We start from the raw sequence: 23,638 nt of genomic DNA, 5'->3' as shown, positions 1-23,638 counted from the left end.
TCTCGCCAGGTTTAATTCTAAGGAGGCCTTAGTCATCCTAGCTGCCTTCCTACATCCTCTAGCAGCAGCCTTATATTCCTCCCAAGTGGCCAGCCCCTCCTTCCAGGACCTGTAAACTCTCCTCTTCCACTTGAGCATACCCAGCAATACCCTATTTAGCCACGCAGGTCTCCTGGCCCTCTTCCTTGACTTCCTACGTGTCGGGATGCTCCGATCTTGAGCTCGGAAAAAGCAATCTTTGAATGTCAACCAACTATCTTGGGCCCCTTTACCTTCAAGCAGCCTTGCCCATGGGATTTCCCCTAGCAATTGCTTGAGAAGGCCAAAGTTTGCCCTGCTGAAGTCCAGGGTTGCAATTCTACTTGCTATTCTACGGGTCCTACCACACAAGATCCTGAATTCCACCATCTCGTGGTCACTGCAACCAAGGCAGTCCTCAACCCTTACTGCTTCGACCAGACCCTCCTTGTTAGTGAGGATGAGATCCAGCAGCGCTCCTCTCCTGGTTGGCTCATCCACCATTTGCAGGAGGAAGTTATCATCCATACACTGGAGGAACCTCCTGGACTGTGGCTGGGTTGCCGAGTGGTCCTTCCAGCAAACATCAGGGAAGTTAAAATCCCCCACGACGACCACAGCCTGTGACTGTGAGGCCGCTCTCAGCTGCCTGTAGAAGGCCTCATCAACTTCCTCACCCTGATCTGGTGGTCTGTAACAGACACTCACAACAGTATCATCACTCACCCCTGTAAGGGTGGTGAGGCACTGGAATGGGGTGCCCAGGGAAGTTGTGAATGCTCCATCCCTGGTGTTGTTCAGGGCCAGGTTGGACAGAGTCTTGGGTGACATGGTTTAGTGTGAGGTGTCCCTGCCCATGGTAGGAGGGCTGGAACTAGATGATCTTCGGGTCCTTTCCAACCCTAACTATTCTATGATTCTATGAAATTACAAAATCATTTTGCTATTGTAATAGCCTGAAGTGAAAAATTACCTCACCTTATTAATTACACAGAAAGAAAGAAATAATATGAAAAAGTATGAATACAAGATTTGTTTTCCAATTCCTATAGATCTTAAAAAGGAAATACTATGTTAATGAATAGGCTATCACAGGAATCACCTGATGACTCAAATGATATTGCACTTTACCATTGATTTGCTTTCCCACAGAACACATATCCATAAGAAAAAAAAATTATTTAAAAAGCTCTCTTCAGAAGACAACTAAAATTTCATTTTGAGTAGCAGAATAGCTTCAATATAGATGATATTACCTCAGTTTTATGAAGTTTTTGGTAATTTCCATTCCAAGATATCAGCTTTCGGTCTTTTCCACCTCCTGATACTAATGTGCCATCTCGCAACATACACAGCGCAAATATTCCACCCTCATGTGCCCCTTGAACTGCATGGCTTATTCTGTTGGTACCTGGGTAGAAGGAGAAAAGGCATTGCTACTGAAATACTCAGCTTAATAGCTCATTTTTTCCTTCCTCCCTCACCCCACCTTGTTTCTTTACTACCTGAGAAGGACTGTATTTAAAAAATAATAATGGTGGGCATGGAGTTTTGCACCAAAACATGCAGACCTACAGAAGAGACTAAAGTAGTACATCTTAAGAGCGCACTTCCCCAGCCTCAAAAATTAAAAGCATACACACTCAGTGAAGTTCAAACACAAAGTAAAACAGGTTAAACTTTTTTTGTGGGTGTTTAAGCTAAACCATTTGACATCTGCTACTGCAGTAGCACTATGCATCTCATCAACAAAGAAACCATAACCCAGTCACTTGTTATCTTCCCACGATATTCCACAGCCTTCCAACGCCAAGTTTGCACCAAAACCCAACTAAGCTCGAGGTCTTTGTATACCTGGCAGAAAGTGCTGAACCACTCTCTTAAAGAGCCTGTATTTCTTTATTGACATACATGGCTTGGTCAAGTATGTTCTTAGACTCAAAACACTTTCAAAACCAACTAAATTAGATTAAACACCTCTAATGAAGCATTACTATTATGAGGTATAAAGAAATGGTTACTAATGATTTTATTACTGAAATATGCACCTTGCATCAAAGCTTGGCTAACTATGTTTAGCACAAGCAAGGGGCTGATGCAAGTTAGGAAGAAACAACTAATTTTTCCTTTATAAATCCCACTTCTTTCTATCCATGATTAGGATGTTGCTGCTGTTTGCCTTCCAGCAGGCATTGCCTTCTGCTGCCTAAAAAAAGTCATCTTACTAGAAAATGCTTTTTAGGAAGTTCACCCTATCCGTCTGTTCTTTTGAAATAAAGCTGAGGAATTCAATTAGATCTGCATATACTTTAGCTTGACTTTCTAGGAAAACAAATACAGCTATTTGATGTCTTTTTTAAAGTGTATGTCAATAGGCATAATGTTTGTAAATTCTAGAGTGACAGTATAGGAGACTGGAGATCTTCAGTTATATTAACAGTGCTTCTTGATATCACACTGCTTAAGGGAAAGAACTCTTCCTGCATTTCTTAAATCAGTAAAAGGTATACATGCTAGCATGGCTCTGTGATTAAACGTTTGAACATAGGGAGCACGTTCTATACAACTTTGTGCTCCAGCAGTCAGGTAGGTGTTTTGTCAGTTCTTTAGGTGCTTATAGAGGAGAATCCAGACATAATCTGCCAGATTGGTCTTGGGAAAGAACTCTAGATAAGTAAAATTTATTCTTCTGAAAATGAGGCTGCACTCATGTAAAAAAATTCACAGCATTGTATTACAATTTCACTAATAGCTTAAATCTTGCCTTACCTTTCCCCCAAACCAAAATGTTTCCGCTTGAGTCTCCTGTAATAGTATCACCATTTTCAGAAAAGGTCACACATAGGACAAACTTTGGCTTCTCTTGTTTCTGCATGGTTATGAAAAATATACACTCACAGCAACACATGACCCATTTATTTTAACAGTATACACTTGAGTAATTTAGCTTAGTCTTATAAAGCTCTATTATTACTTACATATCTACACAGGAGTTAAACACGTTTCTACAGTCTAAACACTTGTCCTTGAGAGGGCATAAATGCATCAGCTGAGGTTGATGGCCCAATCCTGCACCCTTTAATTACGAGTTCCAGATAGAGCGAGTGATACAGCCTTGCCAACTTTTAACATCAGATCAAGAATGCTCTGAGATAAACCAAATCCCTCAAATTGTGCATAACCCTAAAGGCTTTAAGTATATAGAAATGGTCAAAGATGCAAACAAGCTTTATTACTGTAATTTTTAACTCCAAAGTTTCTAGGAGAAGAATATTATTAGAGAGTTTGGCTGAAGAATTAAGAAATCATCTTCTGAAAGAATCTTAAAGCTCAGTAAAGGAAACATTGCTTCAACACCCTGCATTTAAGATACTGATGGCAACAAAACAGTGCAATGTAGAGCGAGAACGAAAATTCATTAGATAGTAGCTTCTAAGGACATTACTTACAATGTTCGTTGGCTACCAGTGTGTATACCCTCTCTCTCCCTCAAACTAAGAACTGTTCTCAACTAGGGCCACCACACTTTTCCATTAGCAACAACCATTGAGAATAACAGAGCCATAACAGAGGCAGAAATCTGTCCAAGTAGCTTAGGAGTTAAAAAGGAATGAAAATTAAAATAAAATGTAACAAAATTTAAATATGTTATCTCAGCATTTCCTCCTGATTTCACACAGAGTATATTAATTGATAATGCAATACAGTTGCTTTGACTATTCTTGTGAGCCACAACTCCACAAGCAATTAACTAAGCCCTATTGGAGTTATCTGCAGTCACTGCATACATCCTCACTTGTGCATGAAACTGCCATAGAGCTTATATACATTTAAGAACAAAAACAAATTAAGACCTTGAAATTAGTTACATTTACCAAATGGTGGGCAGCTCAACCTGTATTTGAATTACATACATGTATGTATCTGAGCAGAACAGAGGAAAAGCTAAGAATATTCATACAGAATATTCATATTCACATAATCTATGTGGTTTTGCAAGTGTTTCTTCTGACAAAATTTAAAAAAATAAGAAAAAAAAAGAAAACCTGAGGTAACTTTATTTTGTGTAGGGGAGAACAGGACAGGACAGACAGGGGCAACCTGGCATAAAGAATATAGGAAAAAGGATGCAGGGAACAAAACGTTAATTATATTTCAAAACTTTATTGTGGAAGTCTTACCCGTGGAAACGTTCTCTGTGCCATACCATGAATACAACCTGAGCTTCTGCAAAGTTTCAGGTTTAATAATGATCAGTTGTTATTAGCACTTACTATTAACATACAATTAAAGAAATACTTTACCTCAAATAATCCTTGCTTTTTAATAAGGGAATTCCCTTCTAGTGTCCAAAAATAAAGGTGTGACTTTCCACAAGTAACTATTATGTTTGTATCAGTAGGGTGAAAATCTGCAGCAAATACAGCCTCATTAGAGCACTTGGAAGGAAAAAGAAAAACATTGTATCAAAATTTAAAACTCAAAGAAAAACAAACACTATAAAATGGTTCTCTAGTTATATAAACCGATTAACTCTCAGTATAATACAAATTCTGAACTATTCATTAACACAGCAGAATTTGGTAGAATACTTTGAAGTCAGAGTATTTTAGGATTTTATAAATTCGAATCACAAGTTATCGTTCAAAACCATGTCAGGTAATGAAAAGTTTAGTTTAACACATTTAAAAATTAGTTTAAGACATTTAATTTGTGTGCATGCTCTTATCATTGCTGCCTTGACTTTTCTAATCAATTCTAAAATGACAACAATAGCAAAATTCAAAACAAAACCCCAAACTATTGGGATAATCTCAACAGATAGAAAATACTCCCTTCCTTCATGTTCTTTACCTTTTATAAGATGAAAATTTTTAAAAGGCACAAGAAGTTAAAGATAGACATTTCAGACAAGAAATCCAGATCTACATACAAGCAAGTAGTATTAAATATCTTATTGCAACACCTTGACATCTGCCAGCTTTTCTTCTTTCTGCCAGTCCCACACAGAAAGCACATGGTCATTTGAGTCATCCACAGAGCATAGGCTACTTCCTCCATTCTGAGGAAGAACATGGAAAATATTAATGCATAGCCCAACCAACATGAGAAACATAGAAATACACCTTCAAAATAATTAAATACTTTGGTGTAGGTGAAAATATTTATATCTATTTACACTTTAATTATTATACTTGTAAGTTATCCCACAGATCTCCATGAAATATAATAATTTATAAGGTCATTGAAAAATAGGGCTAAAAAGAGATCTAGAAGAGGAACTCGTGCAAACTGCAGTCTTTGTCAGGAATGACGTAGGTTATCTCTTTTTGAGACATCCAGCGATAGAAATTACAAAGGCAAATGACACATCATTTTCTATTCTATTAAGAAAGCTTTTTCTGATAATTATATTGAGCTTCTTTCTTTGTAATAATAATCCAATTACTTCTTCTCAGATCTGGAATGTACTCAGGGAAAAACATTACTCTTCATATAGGAATAATCGGTCATAGTAAAAAAATCAGAAAACAACTTATTCCTGATAGAATCTTTTTTTTATAGTTTTGTCTATTATCAATCTTTTCCTATCTTAATGCCCTAATTACTTTAATTTTTCTTCATGCACCATATTCCCTAGACATTTTCCGGTTAGTACCCATTTTTCATATCTGTGAATCCAAAATCCAGACGAAGAACTCCAACTGTGATTTCTACCTGAACTAAGGGAGAATGACTGACATCAGTCTCACTAGTGATGGGAACTGCTGTACAAACATCAGATCTTTCTTCCAAACAGTAGGTATCTGGAAGGTACTTTTTGGTCCGTTTTTCCCAATTACTCTTGGTGTTTACTCCTAGCCGCATGTTTACAGTGGAATAAACCATCAAGTAATGCCTAATTGCTTTCCAACCCACTCAAATATGATTTCCATAGCCTCCTGGCATCAGCTGCATTAGCTTTGACTGCAGATGAGCTTGCTGAAACAGACTGAGGCTGTGGTTACACAGGCAGTCCTTTGGCAGCAAACAGTTCTTCCTCTGCTACCTACAGCACAGCTGCTTGCTGCTGCCTCTTGAGCTAAGGCACCACAAAAGTCTGGGCTATCATAGAGTGAGCCTGTTTGAGGAACAGATCAATACTGGGAGAAAAGAAGACCCAAGCAAACTCTGCTTAATTTTGTTTCTATATCAGGTTGGTTGGTTGTTTTCCTGACCAATCAGGCCACTGACACGTATTTCAGACACAGTTACAAAAATAACTGTGCCAAGGCAACTCAAGAGATGGGACGGAGACAGGACTTAGTAGCCTGAAGAGAGGGCTGTCTAAAATGAGATAAACAGTACTGCTACAGGATAGGAAGTGATGCTCAAGACTGGCCGAGCTCTAACTGTGAAATCACAGCATAAAGAAAACATATTAAACACTTTCTTCTGGCATCTACCAGGAGGAATCCTCCATTAAGTACCTATTTCTTCCTCCAGGGAGATATTTACAGAGTATTTCCTTGTTACTACTTTTTATTTATCCTTCAAAGGTCATCTTGAACTGTGTTGGCTTTAACCTTTGCATTCTTCACCTACTCCCCCAATTCACTCATGTCTTTTCTACTTTCTGTATAATATTGTCATCAATAGATTGCAAGTAATTGTGGAAACTCTTACTGAAGTACATTTTGCCTAGGGAATACACCACTTAGCCGCCTCCTTTCTAAAAATGCTGTTAAGACAATTGGGCACCATCACATACATTGCTTATGGATTCCATTCTACGTGGATCGCTTCTACACTTGCACATGTAAGGTTACAGGCTCATCTTTTCAGACGGGACGTCAATTTTGCCTATGTCATCTTTTCTTACCTCCCTGATAGAGCAGAGTTCAAAGGATGGTGCCAAGAGGCTAAAACCAGGAATCTAATTCTTTACAATCCTTTATCCATATGCCTTTATTGCTTTCAAGCAAAAGCTTTTCCTTCTCTTATGGGAGCTCCCATTTTTTAAATCCAAAATCAGTGGTACAGGCCATTCTAAAGGTCTTTTATTAGTCATTTTTAGGCACAGTGAGGGGGTTAAAGGCTGCAGATAGAGTATGCAGTAAGGATACTGAAATTTCAAGAACACAAATCTTTTTGCAACTCCGTGTCCTGACGAAATTAATTGCATATTATGAAAAGCACAATGCATATCTCTGAGACTGCTGAGATACTGCTAACTTTAATAGCATCATAAACTGTTGGAAACAACTGGGTTGCAAGCTTTCTTCCTCTAAAGAGGAAATTAAGAGAAAAGATATCTTGGAGTTTGTGTTGATCAAGCAAGCTAAATTTGAAAGACTTCAAGGACCTTTTCAGCAACGATTCTTAATATGACTATTCATTCACTTTACTTACAGATTTAGAGAAAGCAATGCAAGTGACAGCTCGGTCAAAAAACCCCATTCCAATGACATGCAGTGTATTCAGAGTTACGGAATCCCAGACACGCACGTGTGGAGGCAATTGCTATAAAACAGACAGAAAAAAAGCAGCTGAAACAATGGAGGAAAAAAAAAAAAAAAAAAAAAAAAAAAAATGATTTTTAAAAATAGTAATTAATCAAAAAAAAAAAAATCACAATTTAAGATACAAAAATGATCATAAATCCTTTAGATTCACCCATGTCAGCACAGATACACTATAACTGACTCACTGATTACTGTGCCTAGGACCAGTATCTTGGACTGGTTGTATACCCAGCGTATACAACATGTCAGCTCTCAGTGACATCAGTTAGTTCACTAAAGTTAATAGGAACAGAGACATTCTTCATTAAGTGAAAATTGTTGATGAACTTGCACCATGAGACTTACTTGCAGGTCCAAGATCATCAGTTTAAATTGTAGCAACCAAGATAACTCTGGTCAACATCAAAGAGGAAATGCAAAAAGAAGCTTAAGAGTTTCTAAAATGTAATTAATTTCCATGTCATACAAATGGCTGTGAAAAAGAACTGTATCTTCAGACTCTTCTTACAACTGTAATCAGAACTAGACTGCTGTTTGTACATAAAATTCAAGTTATACACAACGGCCCAAGATCCAGCTCCCTGTGAAAGCTACATGGTTGCCCCTTCCTCCCCTCTATCCTTGACCTTGTACAGCACAGAGTCCCACACCGGCTCAACCTCATGGAGACAGAAATGCTCCTCAAGTCCACTAGAGGGAACCCCAGGAAGGACTTGCTGATAAAAGTTTTCTTATAAAAATAGGAGTTTAACACAGTGCCATCAACCTTTGCAAGAAAAACAAGGGCCGTGTTTTATTTCCCCTTTTTTCCCTACCCCTTTAAATAAAAGGAATTTGGTTTATTACAATATCAGGAAAAAACAAAACAGAACACATCAGCTATCAGTCTTTCTTGCTCATAAGTAATGAAATTGCTCTTAACATAAATAAATACATGAAAACTGGAACTCAAAGCCACTCCAATACCTTAGTTACATAAATGGCTTTTATATAAACTTTTCTATATATCACATTCCCTTCAAGTGTAAACATCAAACCTATAGATTTTATTTCACACATAAAATGGTAATTATATTTCTGAAGTTAAAAAAATACATACCAGCAACTTCTCCAACACACAATAAAATTAAATAGTTTATGTTAGTCAGCTAAGTTATCTTTGCATAAACCTTATATTGCATAACTGGGATTTTGTTTTCCTCATTTAAAGTAGTTTTTAATCCTAAAATTCTTCTTTGACATCTACAAAAAAAAAAAAATCACAATAGCTTGGCTGTGACATCAGCTGCAGACTCTGCTTTCCTCATATGTTTCCTGCCTCTGCTTGTACCCAATTCTTTCTCACTTGTTTTAGCTCTTCAGAGCAATTTTCATCTTACTCTTTGCAAATAAATTCCTAGCCTACAGCTAAGGTATACAATAATACAGGTAATAACTGAGAGAAAAATATTCTTGCCTAGATGATGGCAAGAATTTCTTTTTTTTTTTCCAGCAAATAACTCAAAGCCATCTTTATTTGTGTTCTAGTTTTGGTAGCTGTTGTAAGAAATGAAGCTGTTGTTGGTAGCTGTTGTAAGAAATGAAGTTGTATACAGTTTAACCTCTGCCCCTCCCCTTCCTTTTCCTAATATCCATCTGACCTCTCAAATCTCTTTTGTAGCCTCACCGTTTTATGTCTCTTTTGGAGACCATCTCCAAATTTACCTTCAGTCTGTGAAAGCAACGGAACCAGTAATAACCACTGACCAATCTTGATAATGGAACTAGGTAACTGATAGCATGCAATAGGCACTTTCAAATTAATTTTTCCTTACTTTCAGTTCTAAAACTTAAGACCAATTTAACTACAACATGAAGAGAATATAGCATGTATCTTCTCAGTAACATATTCTTATGAAATAGAAGGAACTATACATCAGCAAAGGAATCACTCACTTTTCCATCCTTGGATGTCCCTGCAACTTGACCTGTTGCGATAGTGATCCTATCAGGATGGACAGCCAGGCTAAAAAAGGAGAGAGGTCAAACTTATATAAGCTTATAATAAATAGCCCTATTTTAGTCACATAAAAAACATTTTTAAAATATAAATCCAGAACTCACAAAATAATTTTCATGCTCTTTCATTCAGAAAACTCTTCTTTCCTTATAAACAAGACAGTAATTTCAGCCCTAAAACCCAAAAACATGTATCAAACAAGCCCCAGTCTCACTCATGTTGGGATTCATCTCACTAAGATTTAAATGACAGCAGTTTATTTTACCAGGAGTTTACAGCTTGAGCTAGTTATCTAATTTCAGTCATCTGTAATCAGAGGTTCCAGAGATCTGGTCAGTACAGTCAATGCTGTCTAGTGACAATCTTCCAGACCAAACTGATGTATTCACTCAAACAGTGCTCTTCAGACAGTATTGACCAAATATGCTCAATGATTTTATAGGGAGATATCACCTTCCCTTAATACTTTTCCAGTAAAAAAAGTCTTTCAGTAAGCAAGAACAGGATACAGAAATTAGGAATTTTGATTCTAAAATTAAACTGATATTTTAAAACTGTGATCAATGTTAACTTATGTCTCTAAGAAAAAAGCAATCTAAAATTTGTATTAAAGCCTGGAGTACAGTCTATTTTTGCCCTAAATTCTCACAATTATTTTTTCACTACACCTGCTTTGCATACAGTTCTAGAGGCCAAGTACCCTGCAAAATGAACTGTGGCAATAATAAATTCAGCTTTATAATGCAGAAAGGTATCCTCTTTCTAATAAACCTGAAAGCTTTGAAATAATCTAAGGAGTCAGAAAATTTGAAAGGAAGAAATGAGATGGAACAGGTCCAAGTTTAAAATCTCCTTATAAAACAACTAGATTATACAAATAATTCAATTTTATGAAACATGCTCACAAGATTATCAGGTCTATATCTGGCTTTGAGGGACAACAGGTGTTTCATAATGCTTAATCTGAAGAAGGATGTCAAACTAACTTCATACATTAGGTCCCATCATATAATCTGGATGCTCTTTTTGAGCACTGATACTGCCAAGATAAACCATATGTTTATTTAGATTTCAATTTAATGATACTGGTATTTCCTGGTATCTAGCATCTTTTAAGCTTCAACACAGCTAAATCACTTTGAAGCTGAAGCTGGCATGCCTGCATGGCAGCAGACAAACCAGGCTCCTCAGGACTAGTTTACAGGGTATCTGCCATGACGTAGACATGGCTGAAGACTACAACAAAGACTGAAGATGAGATTAAAACTGTTTAATTGTTTAGATTGAGCCTAAAGGACCTGTATCTGGAACCCAGACCCAGGTGAAGAGGACTTAATTCAATCCCACTTAAAAAAAGGGAAGGAGAAAAATCTGAAGAAGTTAATGTTAAATCATCCTAAAAACACAGTAATGAAAATGAGTAGATCTACCCTGAATACTGTTAAGAAGAAAGAAAGATTATTAGGTGACTTACCACTTCACATCATCATTATGACCAGTGTAATGTCTCTGCAGTTGCTCTTCAACATTGTATAACACAACTACAGATGCAATGAAGTATACAGTTTCGCCCGTTGGAAGAAGATAGAGATTACTGCGGCAATCCCGACCCCTATATCCATAGCTAGCATGTTGGTCAAGCTGCAACAACATTATCTACCAATGAAGAATGTTAAAAATAATGAAAACCAAAACAGATTCTCTGCCCCTCTATTTCCTGAAGTCTGCACCTCTTGGCCTGAGCACAGCTTTAACACTTGCCAGCTTTCACAACTCTCTTCCTTACTAGAATAGAGACCTAGTGAGTTACTGAAAACCTATACTTCTCTTACAGAAAATACATGGTAAACAAGACAGTAATTTGTAGACATACTATTCCTTCACTATCCTCTGGAATTTGCTAAATGCCAGACTAAGGCAATATTAATTTTGTCCCAAGTGTATTTACTATTTACACTGCTTGACTAATTAAAACAAAAATTTAGACTTGACAGAAATGCTAATAAGTCTTTCAGTACATCTCCCTGCATTACATTAGGATTGATTGCATTATCCTTTGTGCAGGTTGATTGATTTCATTATTCCTGGCATTACCAGCCAGATGGATACAAAACCGTAAAAGGGTTACATCACCCCTTCCAATTTATTTTCATAGTATTTCAAAGGCAGTGGCCCAGATTCGGATGTTAGTCATATCAACACTAATCTAAAGTTAATCCAATGAAATAACTGGAATTAATCCACATACAATCTCATTTAGACTGAATGTTAATTCAGCCAAATTATGTAGTTTTATTCTTCTGAAGAGTCATTAGGGACTTAAAACTATTTTGGCTTTCCTTTTTTATGGGAACTGAGAGAAACAGCATTAGCAGAATTCTGTCAAAACAGGACTGCATTCTAATTCAGTCAGTATGGAGAAACTGGCTGTGATAAATATATGGAGAAGTACTGAAACCCCAATTATATGATATTAAGAAGATACTTGTGCACTATTCTCTGTGGTCAATAATAACTCAGTCAAGCTAAAATTCTCATGTTAACGTTATTCAAGAAGCAAAGTCAATAGCCATCTTATTTAAATTTAGAAGTAACAGCTTACTGTTTCTTTCCCAGTAAATGCAGAAGTAGTGCTGCATACCAACCATCAAGATGTGCATTCAAAAATACAGCTTAGGGACTCACAAATTGAAATACTTCAGCCAAAGTTCCTTCAAGTTCGTGGTACTAAAATTTGAAGACATGGAAACAGCAATATCTTCAAATTACAAAGCATTCACTATCAATTTTGAACCTATCTGTAATGGTTAGAGTTAACTACTCTAGATTGCTGGACAATATTTGTTTAAATTTATTTTTCTCTGTAAGGCCAGATACCATTACCAACTGAAGCCAACATAAACCACCCATAATTCAACAATATATAATCGAGTTTATAATGAACAAGCAGTTGAAGCTAGCGTAAGAAATTGAACTTTTTTTAAAAGTGAAGTAAAAACATTATACAGACATTCATAAGGAACAAATCTCAGTGCATAAAAATAGCTATTAAATGGGAAAGATTACATTCTTTAGGGAAAATCCCCTTTCTTTACAATTCTTCCTGAGGGGAATAATGTTGCACTCAACCCTTCACATGATTGCTGTTGTCAAACACTCGGTTTCTATCAGCCTTTTTTCTCAGATGCAAACTCCTGGGGTTGATCTCTCCTTCCCCTCACTCTTTCCCACACTCTGATTCAGTGGCTTCAAGTTGGATTTGGTATGTTGGCACTTCAGGAAACGTTATCTTGACCTTTTATTTTCATTTGGCCTGCAGCTTTTGTTTCAAACCTCCTGCTTGCCAAGTGAGCTGGTCTCAAATGGATCTGGGCAGATCACTGTTCCCACCCTGATGTTCCCAGTGCTGATTTCTCACTCAGATTTTACTACCTCTGCTCCAGCCCTCACGCTTCATCACTCAGCATTTGTTTCTTCATGTCTGATTATATCTGATGTGCCCTTAACCTTTTTTAGCTTACCCAGATACCTGCTAAGATGACCATAAAACCCTTTTACGGTTCAGGTATGCCCTGAAATCTTTACACATTAGATTTTCATCCTCCTGTTTCCCATTACAGTCTGCTTTGCCCTTTCCATTTGTCCATCTCACCTCCAATATCCTGTTTTTCTGTCCTCATTTTTACATTATAAAGCATTTCTGGCTGTAATCCCACAGACAGGCTGATTTGTCTGCTATAAAGATTTGTCTCCTACTCCACTTTGGTTACCATCCAATCAAACAGCTCAGCTTCCCCAATTTAACTGGAACAAATGCCTGCAGTATTGGTAGGTTTTCTGCAGTCTTCATCTTCCTCCTTAAATTATTTTATGCTTCTCTCCCCAGCTTTTCTTCCCATCACTACAGTCAGTAAATCAGGCATTATTTTTTCTCTCCCTCTTTTTTTTTTTTTTTTTGTGGTAATTGGTTTATTTTGTTGTTGGTTGTTCCAGGTTTTTGTTTTGGGCTGGCTTTCTTTGTTGGGGCTTTTTTAAACGTCCTTCATATATTTATAACTTCCATATACTTTTCATACACATTTACATTGGGCACAACTTTTAAGTATGGATATCATGATTGGGTTTAACTGCAAATAAATTAAAATCTGAAAAAGTTTGCAAGGCATTTTTGGAAAAATATGCATCCTCCTCAGTAACCATTTAGGGTTAGTTATATCATTTTATTAATTCATACCTTCTTGATTCACAGACAACCCTTACATACAGGATTCTGCTGGGTATACAGATACACACCGGAAAGGACATATGAATATTCAAACTAATAATAATACTCCATCTGGCAAATATTCAGTTACTTAAGTAAGCTTAAGTAAGTGAGAAACAAATGAGACTGAAGTTATGACCTACTCTAATTATCACTTCTTATAATAGTCTGAAATACTAACTTCATCTTCCACCTACACACTGCAAATAATCTGTTTTGTTTCATGGTTGGTTTTTTTGCTGTTTCAGCAAGCACCATGACATTTTCTCCTGTATCATCCTTAGGCCCCCTAAGCAAGGTGCCCCTTACAATTATAAAAAGACTGCTTTATGCAGTATTTATCATTCTAATCTCAGCTGTTTTATTAATTTTATGGATTTTGGGGGGTTTTAACTAATCTTGAGTTATTTCTGTATGCATTATCTACTCAGTTCCAGCAGAGTGGGGTAGAACCTACAGGCTCAGCTGCAACAGAAATGACAAGAACGGTTACTAAATCTGTCATTAATCTCCTGTGAATACAATGGGACTTTTGGAGACTCTGTGTGCATTCTGAAACCACATGCAGTTCTATTTATACAACTCCAAAAAAGACTACATGCAGCTTGTCTTCTTTTTTATGAAGACAAAGCAACTTCCTATTTGCACTGTTTAGGACCAAAAAAAAAAAAAAAAAAAATTCTTTTTCTTAAAATAGAAAACCTTATGAAGACTTCATTTCTCTAAAGATAGTGGATATTATAAATAGACTAAGATCTTATTGTGTTGTGAACACAATCTATTACTAAGATTATACAAAGCTGAAATATTTCTTTTTTCAATAAAGTATGTATTTTCTTTTTACATTTAAAAGTGAAATGTGAAGATTTCTGTATGTAATGAAACACAGATTTCCTAAAAAGTCTGTAATTATGTCCACTCATAGAAGTCAGTGGAAAATTCTGGTTGTTCATTGTTTATGGTGCTTAAATAAAGTTTAAAATCTAAATTCAAACATTATTTTATATACGGTAGCTTATGAATTTTATTGCTAAGCACCTATCGGTTGCAAAACAGTCCTCAATTCAGGGCTTATTTAAGTACTGTAGTTGATTATAGCTTTCTCTAAAAGATAATGGTGCACATTTTATAAAACACAGTTTAAGCCAACAGATTACTGCCGAGAATCAGCAAAAAAACTGAGCTCGTTTTATGCATACTTTAATTAATAATCATAGCTCACTACATTCTTGCAATATGCCTAGCTTAATCTTTAGCTAATTGGCATGCTTCAGACTTAACCTTCAGGAAACATTTAAGTAAAATCTTTAAGCTGCCACTCTTTACTTCACAAAGGTACAGAACTCCAGCCTCAAGAAATTAACACCTATTTACGTTGGAATGTTGCTTCAGTAATGAAATAAACCCATGAGCTTAATTTTGCCACATTTCAGCTTGAATAACTATTTAAAACAAACCATTAAGAAATTACTGATTTCCAGTAGTCTAGCACAGAAAGGATACACCCATTCCAGCTTAAGCCTCTTGGCTGGTAGCTCTACTTTTGCTTCCAAATTGTAAGATTCCACTTGCTCTTTGGGCATGTACATGGTAACAGGACGTCCACGAAGAAACATTTTTACGTATCCTTCCTCTACAAAAGGTCAGAAATGTTTAATGTTACACAAAAAAAACATCAGTGGAGAACTCCCATGCTCCTCCATCCCTTCCCACTTAACAGTCTGGTGTGTTACAATTACAGAACAACATGCAATCTCGAATTTAGAAATCAAGCAACACTTCTTTTTTCCTAATCATAATAACTAAGCAGATTTTTTTTTTTTTTGAACATTCAAAGTCCATTTTCCTCTAAATATTTTGAACAGCAGAATTAGGACTAAACAATATCATGAAGGACTACAAAACTGAAAGGACTAAAATCAAAACTTTTCTGGTGAAAAATAATGTTTCAATATTACATTTTTTAAAAACTAAGAATAAAGGGAAAACATCAAAGATTACAATTAACGCAGAAATGCCACTTAAATTAATTTTATTTTTTAATCAGTATTTACAGTTGAGCATCAGCATCTAAAGTATTTTCCAACACGCAGTTGCATTCTTTGCATCTCAGTGTAAAGATATGCTTTACACTCAATACAGTGTTAGAGATACATTCGAGGATAAGGAACACAAACAGAAAAAGGAATCATGCTGATGTACATGCAGAAAAGACACATGCTTTAAGTACTACTAAACACTGAAAAAAGAAATGACAACATCGACAGCACATTAAAAGAAAGGAAAATGACATACAGGAGAGAAGCTACAAAAACTGAATTGGCTGACAGAAGTGAACAGTTCTAGAAGAAAATACTAGAAGTAATGTGTTGAACTGGTAAGAAATATTTTTGGGGTAGAGAAGCAAGATTAATAACAGATCTGGAAGTACTGACTTGGGGACTTCATGGGGCTTATAAAACTAGGAGATCTGGGAAATGCCATGAAGGTCTGACTAGGACTTTTGGGAACTGGCAAGGCCAAAGTGGGTGTCCTGTGAACTTCTGGTGAAGTTTGTCCAGATTCAGAACGTGCTGGCTCTTGCTGCTCCATCGGCAGATCAAGGGGTTCAGCCTTGTTCTCATGCGACTCAAGCAGTTTTGGAGTCAGTGACATCTGTAGAGTTACTAGACAGAATAATCGTGGGCACAGAGGAAATGGAAGGGCAAAAGTAACAAAATCACGTAAATGAAAAAAAATATACAATTTAGGACTGCTAAAATTATGCTATGAATTGTTAAGTATCATTACAACTATATCTTTTTTAAATTTGAAAACTAAGACTTTGTTTTAATTGGAAATAGGCACACTCTACAAATCCTCACTAAATTAATACAAATTATTGGTTGAACAAATAAACGTTATAGCTATGCTCTAATACCTAAATATATGTGTATTTTGCCTTGAGACCAATTCATTTGGGAAAGAGATCTACCTGATCTGTCACAGTAAGGTTACAGCTAGGGCTCTCTAGTTTCATTTACAGAATTCATACATATAAGGAAAACAACAGAAAACCGAAGGATAAAAAGAAGCAGCGATGATGATGAAATAATAGTGACAGATGGTTGGAGCTTAAGATGCCTGTTAAAATGCTAGAATACGGAACTGTTTTTAAAAATCTACTCTAATAGATCTGTATTGGAAAATAAAATAGAGAGGGTAAAGCATTAAATAGCAGAGCATTACAACACTATTTATATGCGCATGCAACATCTTTTTAGTGAGCTTGAAACACATGCCAATACTACTGATACTGGTGCACTGGAAGTCAATAGATTTTCAGCACTGACAGCCACTGACTGTGCTTATCAGTCTAGGAATGAACAAAAGCTTAATCCATTGAACTGCTTTTCTCACCTGAAACTTTCATGAGACTCAAAACCTGCATTTAGCCATCTACAGTGAAAGTATTTGACCTAGTCACTCAAAATTCTGTATTAAATAGGGAGAAATGGGTACTTTTGGACAAATTAATCACATTTTAAAGCAGACGTCCAAAAGCAAGCACAGTAAATTACACAAGTATATAAATACCTTCAGAATGCCTCTCTCTCTCCCATAAGTATAAAGAAGAACTTAGACTAACTAGGTTGGGTATAGAAATACATACATTATTTCAAATTTTTGGTAATATTAATTCCATCTGTACTTTCTGGCACTAATCCAAATATATTATCTACATAATCAATAAACATACTTTTCATTGTACTTTTCTTAGCCAAGTTTAAGACAGCAAAGTTCTAAATGTGAAGATATAGATGTAAGGACAGACAATCATTAAACTACAAAGACAGACCAATAATGAAACTTTTAGACAAATGTATCTTTTACATCTGCAACTTTGTAAATTTGAAATTGTTGTGGAAAATAACTGAAAAGCTTAACAGTTACCGAACAGAAATAAGAAAGCCCATGAATGCCAGTAGGATCTGGAAAGGAGACCACTACTGCTTGCAGGCATAAAACTGTACAAAGAATACACACAGGCAGAGACTCTTTAAGAGACTTTGCCTTGAGAACAAACATTCTTTGCCTTGTGAAATCTTAGATTTGTTGCAAAGCTGAAAGATGCTGATTAGTGGAAAACCTGTTAGCATCTAGCTATCTCTAAAAAGCAAAATAAATCTGTGATTCTATCACAGACATAAACATGCATCAAATATGCACATTTACACTAAAATTAAAGCTTTAGAAAACAATACAGTATGTTTACCAAATGTACCTCTACTTTATCACACTAAGCAAAAAGCACTAGAAAATTAGTTGGAGGCCTAGTTATGTTTATTAACGTTCAGAAAAAACTACAGTCTACTCAGTAAGAAAAAGCACAGGAAAAACCAAGGCTTCTATAATCATGTTAGGCTAACAGCAGAACAGCCAACAATGGGGCAATTCTATATGAATTTCAGCAGAAGTGCAGAATGCCATTTCAAACACAGTGAACATCCATGTGTTGCCATATAGCTCTCTCAACATTTTTTTTCCTAATTCAAATTCTTTGGAGTAAGTCCACAGGAATTTAATTATAACCCATTATTATTACTGAAGTGCACCTGAGGGCTATAATTCAGCAGACTGTATTATACATTGCATAATATTTTTGTTTCATTGAGAAGAACTAGAAAAGTTTTAACACTGCAAAATGTGCACAAGTTAGAAAATAGATGTTTATACAGTGAGCTTTTATCCCACCAGCACCATTTTGCTTCGAGAGCTATGAGGTTTTGGAATTGAAGCCTACCTTTGCAGTGTGTCACACGGCGCTTCCCTTGTGATTACAGAGACAGAGACAGAAGGGCTAGATAAAGATGTGTTTGAATACAATAAACTCACTAAATACCTGCTCTACAGGGTGTCCAGTTATATTCTGCTGAAAGCTAACCTACTGCTTGACATAACCCTGAGCCATACTCCATGCCATAAAGTGGTTAATTACAGTCAAAACCATTTTCCTCCATCTAGAGGCTCTGTTTTTTCTTCTATCATTAAAATACTAGCTTAGGCTCCATTATGCAACTATATGCTTAAAGTAAGTAAAATGCCAAGTATAACTTTCTTAGGAAAGAACCCCACAACATTAATTTTGGTATTAATTTCATCCAGGTGAGGGTATTAATAGTGTCACATCTCTTTAATTAATGATATTTATCTACAGAGAAAGTGCCAGAACACCTTTTGCAATATCTTGCTTACATGGTACAAGGGAAGGAGAAGTGGTACACATGAAAAGTACATTCTGTGCAAATTGGTTTTCTTTTTCTAAACCAACAGTTTTCATGAAAGGGACATGAACCGTGATTCTATTCTCACAAGAGACTCAAGTATGTACTTAGTTTTATACATTATTGAGTTCAAAATCAATTACACTAAACCCTGAAGTTTGGCTTAAGAGCTTTGTTGGATGATGATCAAACAGTGCACTAAACAGAAGATTTTCTACTTTTTCAGCTTAATGAATGAAAAAATATATGATTATAAAAATATCTGATAAATCATCAGGGTTTTTTTCCTTCCTTATTCTGTTAAAAGAAAGCTTTTATTTTAGTTGTCCTTGGTTTTTCAGAACAAAAGTAACTGTTACATATACACTATTCAGCTTCATATCTTTATCGCGATTGTTCAAAACTATGTAACTGTCTAATGACAGGGACAAACTGCTTTCACTTACACCTACTGTTTAATTTTCAGTATTTGTTTGCAGGGATTATATGTAAGTGGGCAAAAATGGAGTGATTTTCAAATTAGATTTCCAAAACTGTAGTAACAAAAAACTTTTTTTTTTTTTGTAATTTGACAAATTTTGTTATAAGGCACTGGGACAGATGTGGCATTCTTTAACAGTATTTCAGGGCTCCCTTTTATGACTAAATTAACATGACTGTATCATAAGTGGAACTTGGCATGCTGTAACATGCTGTAACTAAAAGAACCTCAATATTGCTTTGAAAGGGGAGACATATTAGAGGTAAGAAGACATGGCCTTCTTCTACTTAACAACTATAAAATAAAATTTCTATCAGGCTAATAAAACCTAGTACAAAATAATCAACTTTTTAAAAAATATGTCACCATCAGCCTGTAAGTATCATGTTTAGATTCCCAATGCCAGTTTTTAGGTATCCACAGAAAACAAAATAAAACCCCAATACCATTATATTATCACAATTGTTATCTGCTTAAAATTTTTAAAAAGTTCCTACCTGCACTGAACATTGGTTCCTTGGGTTTGCTGTGAAAACAGTGAAGAAATGTCTGTTTTAAAAAGCATGCACATATAGTCGGCATATATAAAGGCAACAATATAAAATTAAAAATGCAGCACAAAAGATATAAAATATATTTGTGTGCACATATAAATAAAAATACTTTTTCAATTCAATTATTTACAATGTAAATCTCCAGGCAGACACAGTTAAAACCAGTAAACATTGTGGCTCCTTGACGGCAGATGTTAAAATTTTCACATTCAATTCTCCTTGTATTCTTGAAACTATAGATTTCCCTTCACTAACTACCAAATCCTCCTCCTCTGCAAAGTTATTCCAGTTATAAGAGAACACAGAAACTGGTCATGAGTAGCTGCATTACTTTTGGTTTCTGTTGTGGTTTAAACCCAGCCAGCAAACGTAGCTGCTTACTCACCCCCTGCCTTCCCCCCTTCCCAGGCGGGACAGGGAGGAGAATCAGAAGAATGTAAACACACGGACTGAGACAAGAACAGTTTAATAACTAAAAGTACAATATAACATTAGTAATGATAAGGGAGATAACAGGGGGAGAGATATATAACTAAAAGAGGAAAGAAAGAAAAAAACCTAAACAAGTGAAGCACAATTGCTCACCACTCTCTGATCGATACACAGCCCAACCCAAGCAGCAATCAGCCTTTTCCGGGTAACTCCCCCAGTTTATGTAGTGGGCATGACGTGCTCTAGTACGGAATACCCCTTTGGCTAGTTTAGGTCAGGTGTCCTGTATCTGCTCCCTCCCAGCTCCCTATGCCCCTCCTCACTGGCAGAGCAGGATAGACTGGAAAGTCCTCGATCAGGGTAAGCATTACTTAGCAACAACTAAAACATTGATGTGTTACCAGCATTGTTCTCAGACTAAAGCCAAAACATAGCACTGCACCAGCTTTTAGGAAGAAAATTAATGCTATCCCAGATGAAACCCGGACAGTTTCCAGTAAGTGAGATTTGTTACTCCAAAGCACTCTACAACTGTAATATAAAGCAAGGAATATGTTCTTAACTACAATATCTCTCTGCATATGAAGAGTGATAGGAGTGCTGTATCACTGCACATATGGGTGTTCACTTACTTTATGTCTTTGTTTCTTTCTGGATTTAAGAAGCAAAACAAAGCTTGAATCCTGCTTTTCCAAAAAGTTTACATAAACCAGAAAATACTCAATTGTTTCTTGGTGAATGACAGAACTTGGTAAAATCCAAAAAGCACATAGCCATCACGATTAAAACATCTTCTATTTCTCACTACACTACTGCCTGAAAGACAATCTGAGATCAGACTGCCTTTTTGTCTTGAGAAAAAAATTGGCACAACTTCAGGGGAAAAAACATGAAGTGTGTGGAGAAAGAAGAGAAAAAAAAAGCTGAGGAGCCCTCTGGATAGTGCTACCTTGGCCAGAAAGAAGCAATCTTCTTGAGGACATGGCAGTCATTTTCTTTCTTTGTCCTTTGCCTCTGTATAATCATGCTTGAGGGTGTTTCTAATGAAGCATGAAAGGGACACAAATCTATATTATGCTCTCGTGAGACCTCACTTGGAGTATTGTGTGCAGTTCTGGTGTCCTCAACATAGAAAGGACATGGAACTGTTGGAATAAGTGCAGAGGAGGGCCACGAGGGGACTGGAGCACCTCCCGTATGAAGACAGGCTGAGAAAGTTGGGGCTGTTCAGCCTGGAGAAAAGAAGGCTGCGTGGAGACCTCATAGCAGCCTTCCAGTATCTGAAGGGGGCCTATAGGGATGCTGGAGAGGGACTCTTCATCAAGGACTGAAGTGATAGGACAAGGGGCAATGGGTTAAAACATAAACAGGGGAAGTTCAGGTTGGATATAAGAAAAAAGTTCTTTGTCCTGAGTTCAGCTGTAGCAGTCATTTTTTAGCTTCTTAGCAGCTGGTGCAGTGCTGTGGTTTTTACTTTTTTCTTAGTACAACCCTGGTAACACACCAATGTTTTAGTTGTTGCTACATAATGCTTACTGCGAGTATGTCTCATGCTCTACCAATGAGGAGGGGCTCAGGAAGCCAGGATGAAGCAGAGACAGGACACCTGACACAAGCTAGCCAAAGGGGTATTTCATACCACAGCACGTGACGCCCAGTATATAAACTGGGGGGAGTTACCCAGAAGGCCCAGATAGCTGCTGGGGTTGGGCTAGATATCGGTCAGCAGGTGGCGAGCAAATGTATTCTCTCTGTCATTTCCCTTATTATCATTATTATTGGTGGTAGCAGTAGTGGTTTGTGTTATACCTTAGTTACTGGACTGTTATTATCTCAACCTGTGGGAGTTGCAATCTTTCGATTCTCCTCCCCATCCCTCCGGAAGCTGTGGGGGAAGAAGGGGAAGAGTGAGAGAGCAGCTGCATGGTTCTGAGTTACTGGCTGGGCTTAAACCATGACATTCTTTACTGTGAGGGTGGTGAGGCACTAGAATGGGTTGCCCAAGGCAGTTGTGAATGCTCCATCACTGGCAGTGTTCAAGGCCAGGTTGGACAGAGCCTTGAGCGACATGGTCTAGGGTGAGGTGTCCCTGCCCATGGCAGGGGGTTGGAACTAGATGATTTTAAGGTTCTTTCCAACCCTAACTATGATATGATTCTATGATTTCTTTTGCCTTGATTTGACAGTTACACTGAAAATAATACATTTACTTAATGATAAAACCAAAACAACAAAAACAAATTCTACTGATCCTACCCATCAATTTAGCAACTTTTTGTCACATCAGTATTAATTATGTGACGAAATTCATGCTTCAAGCTGGTGTGCACAGCCAATCTCATCTATATAAATAGCATGATGTGTTGCCATTGTTAACACCAAGATTAACATTTTATCTTATGAAGATATTTTTAGAAAAAAAAAAGCTTTATAAGATGAAATACTAGCCAGAAATGCTGCCATGTTAGAGACAAAGAGTCCCTAGCTCTGAAGAGACCATGCTGACTTATTCAAGCTAACCAAGTTAATGTGAAAGACTGATTCATGTCAGTAATAAATCATCTGTACTTCCTAATTATGCAAACCCTAACCACACAAAAGCTCAGAGCTCTGACTAGACTTTTTCATTAACGTGAATCACGTCCTACTTATCTAACTCTTCAGAAGGCTTACCCCTGGCTCATAGCTGGGATACACCAGAGTAGCACAGGATATTACAGCCATCCCCTTACTCCTTACGCTTAAAGCTTTTCAAAATAGCTTTCTAGAGTATAATGGTTTTGTGAAACAGGCTAAAATTCTATATACTTTGAAAAACAATAATTTCATGATTGCCTTTATAGATTACTGGCATGCATTTTGCTTTAAACTTCATCTAAAGACCCAACGCAGAATATCTCAAGTTGGAAGGGACCCATTAGGTTCAATGATACTAATAATAAGGCTGGGAGTAGATGGTTAACTAACTCCCTCTTCTTCTTTGATACATACAAAATTTTACGAGGACAGCCTTAGCTCCCTAGGTCTTAGCATACAGAATCATGGCCATTTCTCTTTAATCCCATGACTCTTGCTTTATATTTTGCAGTGGCCCAGCCTCAACAGGAAACATGAGGCAACT

General features: G+C 36.7%; 1 protein-coding gene across 4 annotated transcripts; it reads right to left on the bottom strand.

The window, feature by feature from the left end:
* Positions 1-1,067: 1,067 nt before the first annotated feature.
* LOC130597135 (echinoderm microtubule-associated protein-like 1) lies at positions 1,068-20,528 on the bottom strand. Of its 4 annotated transcripts, none has more exons than XM_057405404.1 (10): positions 20,029-20,528; positions 16,222-16,452; positions 15,290-15,419; positions 10,997-11,146; positions 9,459-9,528; positions 7,411-7,521; positions 4,985-5,080; positions 4,323-4,457; positions 2,788-2,887; positions 1,068-1,429 (listed from the first exon to the last, which is right to left on the bottom strand). In XM_057405404.1, the coding sequence occupies exons 1-10, from the start codon at positions 20,111-20,113 to the stop codon at positions 1,233-1,235; spliced, it is 1,305 nt and encodes a 434-aa protein (XP_057261387.1). In that variant the 5' UTR covers positions 20,114-20,528; the 3' UTR covers positions 1,068-1,232. The 4 variants fall into 4 exon arrangements, with proteins under 4 accessions (XP_057261387.1, XP_057261388.1, XP_057261389.1 ...); XM_057405405.1 differs by lacking the exon at positions 20,029-20,528 and adding an exon at positions 18,570-18,903; XM_057405406.1 differs by lacking the exon at positions 16,222-16,452 and adding an exon at positions 18,570-18,596 and having other exon boundaries at positions 1,069-1,429.
* Positions 20,529-23,638: the final 3,110 nt, after the last annotated feature.

This window comes from Pezoporus wallicus, unplaced genomic scaffold, assembly GCF_028554395.1.
Source record: "Pezoporus wallicus isolate ANWC-B61680 ecotype Strahan unplaced genomic scaffold, APGP_CSIRO_Pwel_v1 contig_8799, whole genome shotgun sequence".
NCBI classification, from domain to species: domain Eukaryota; kingdom Metazoa; phylum Chordata; class Aves; order Psittaciformes; family Psittacidae; genus Pezoporus; species Pezoporus wallicus.
Note: the sequence above shows the minus strand (reverse complement) of the source record. Positions and strands in the feature narration are given on the sequence as shown.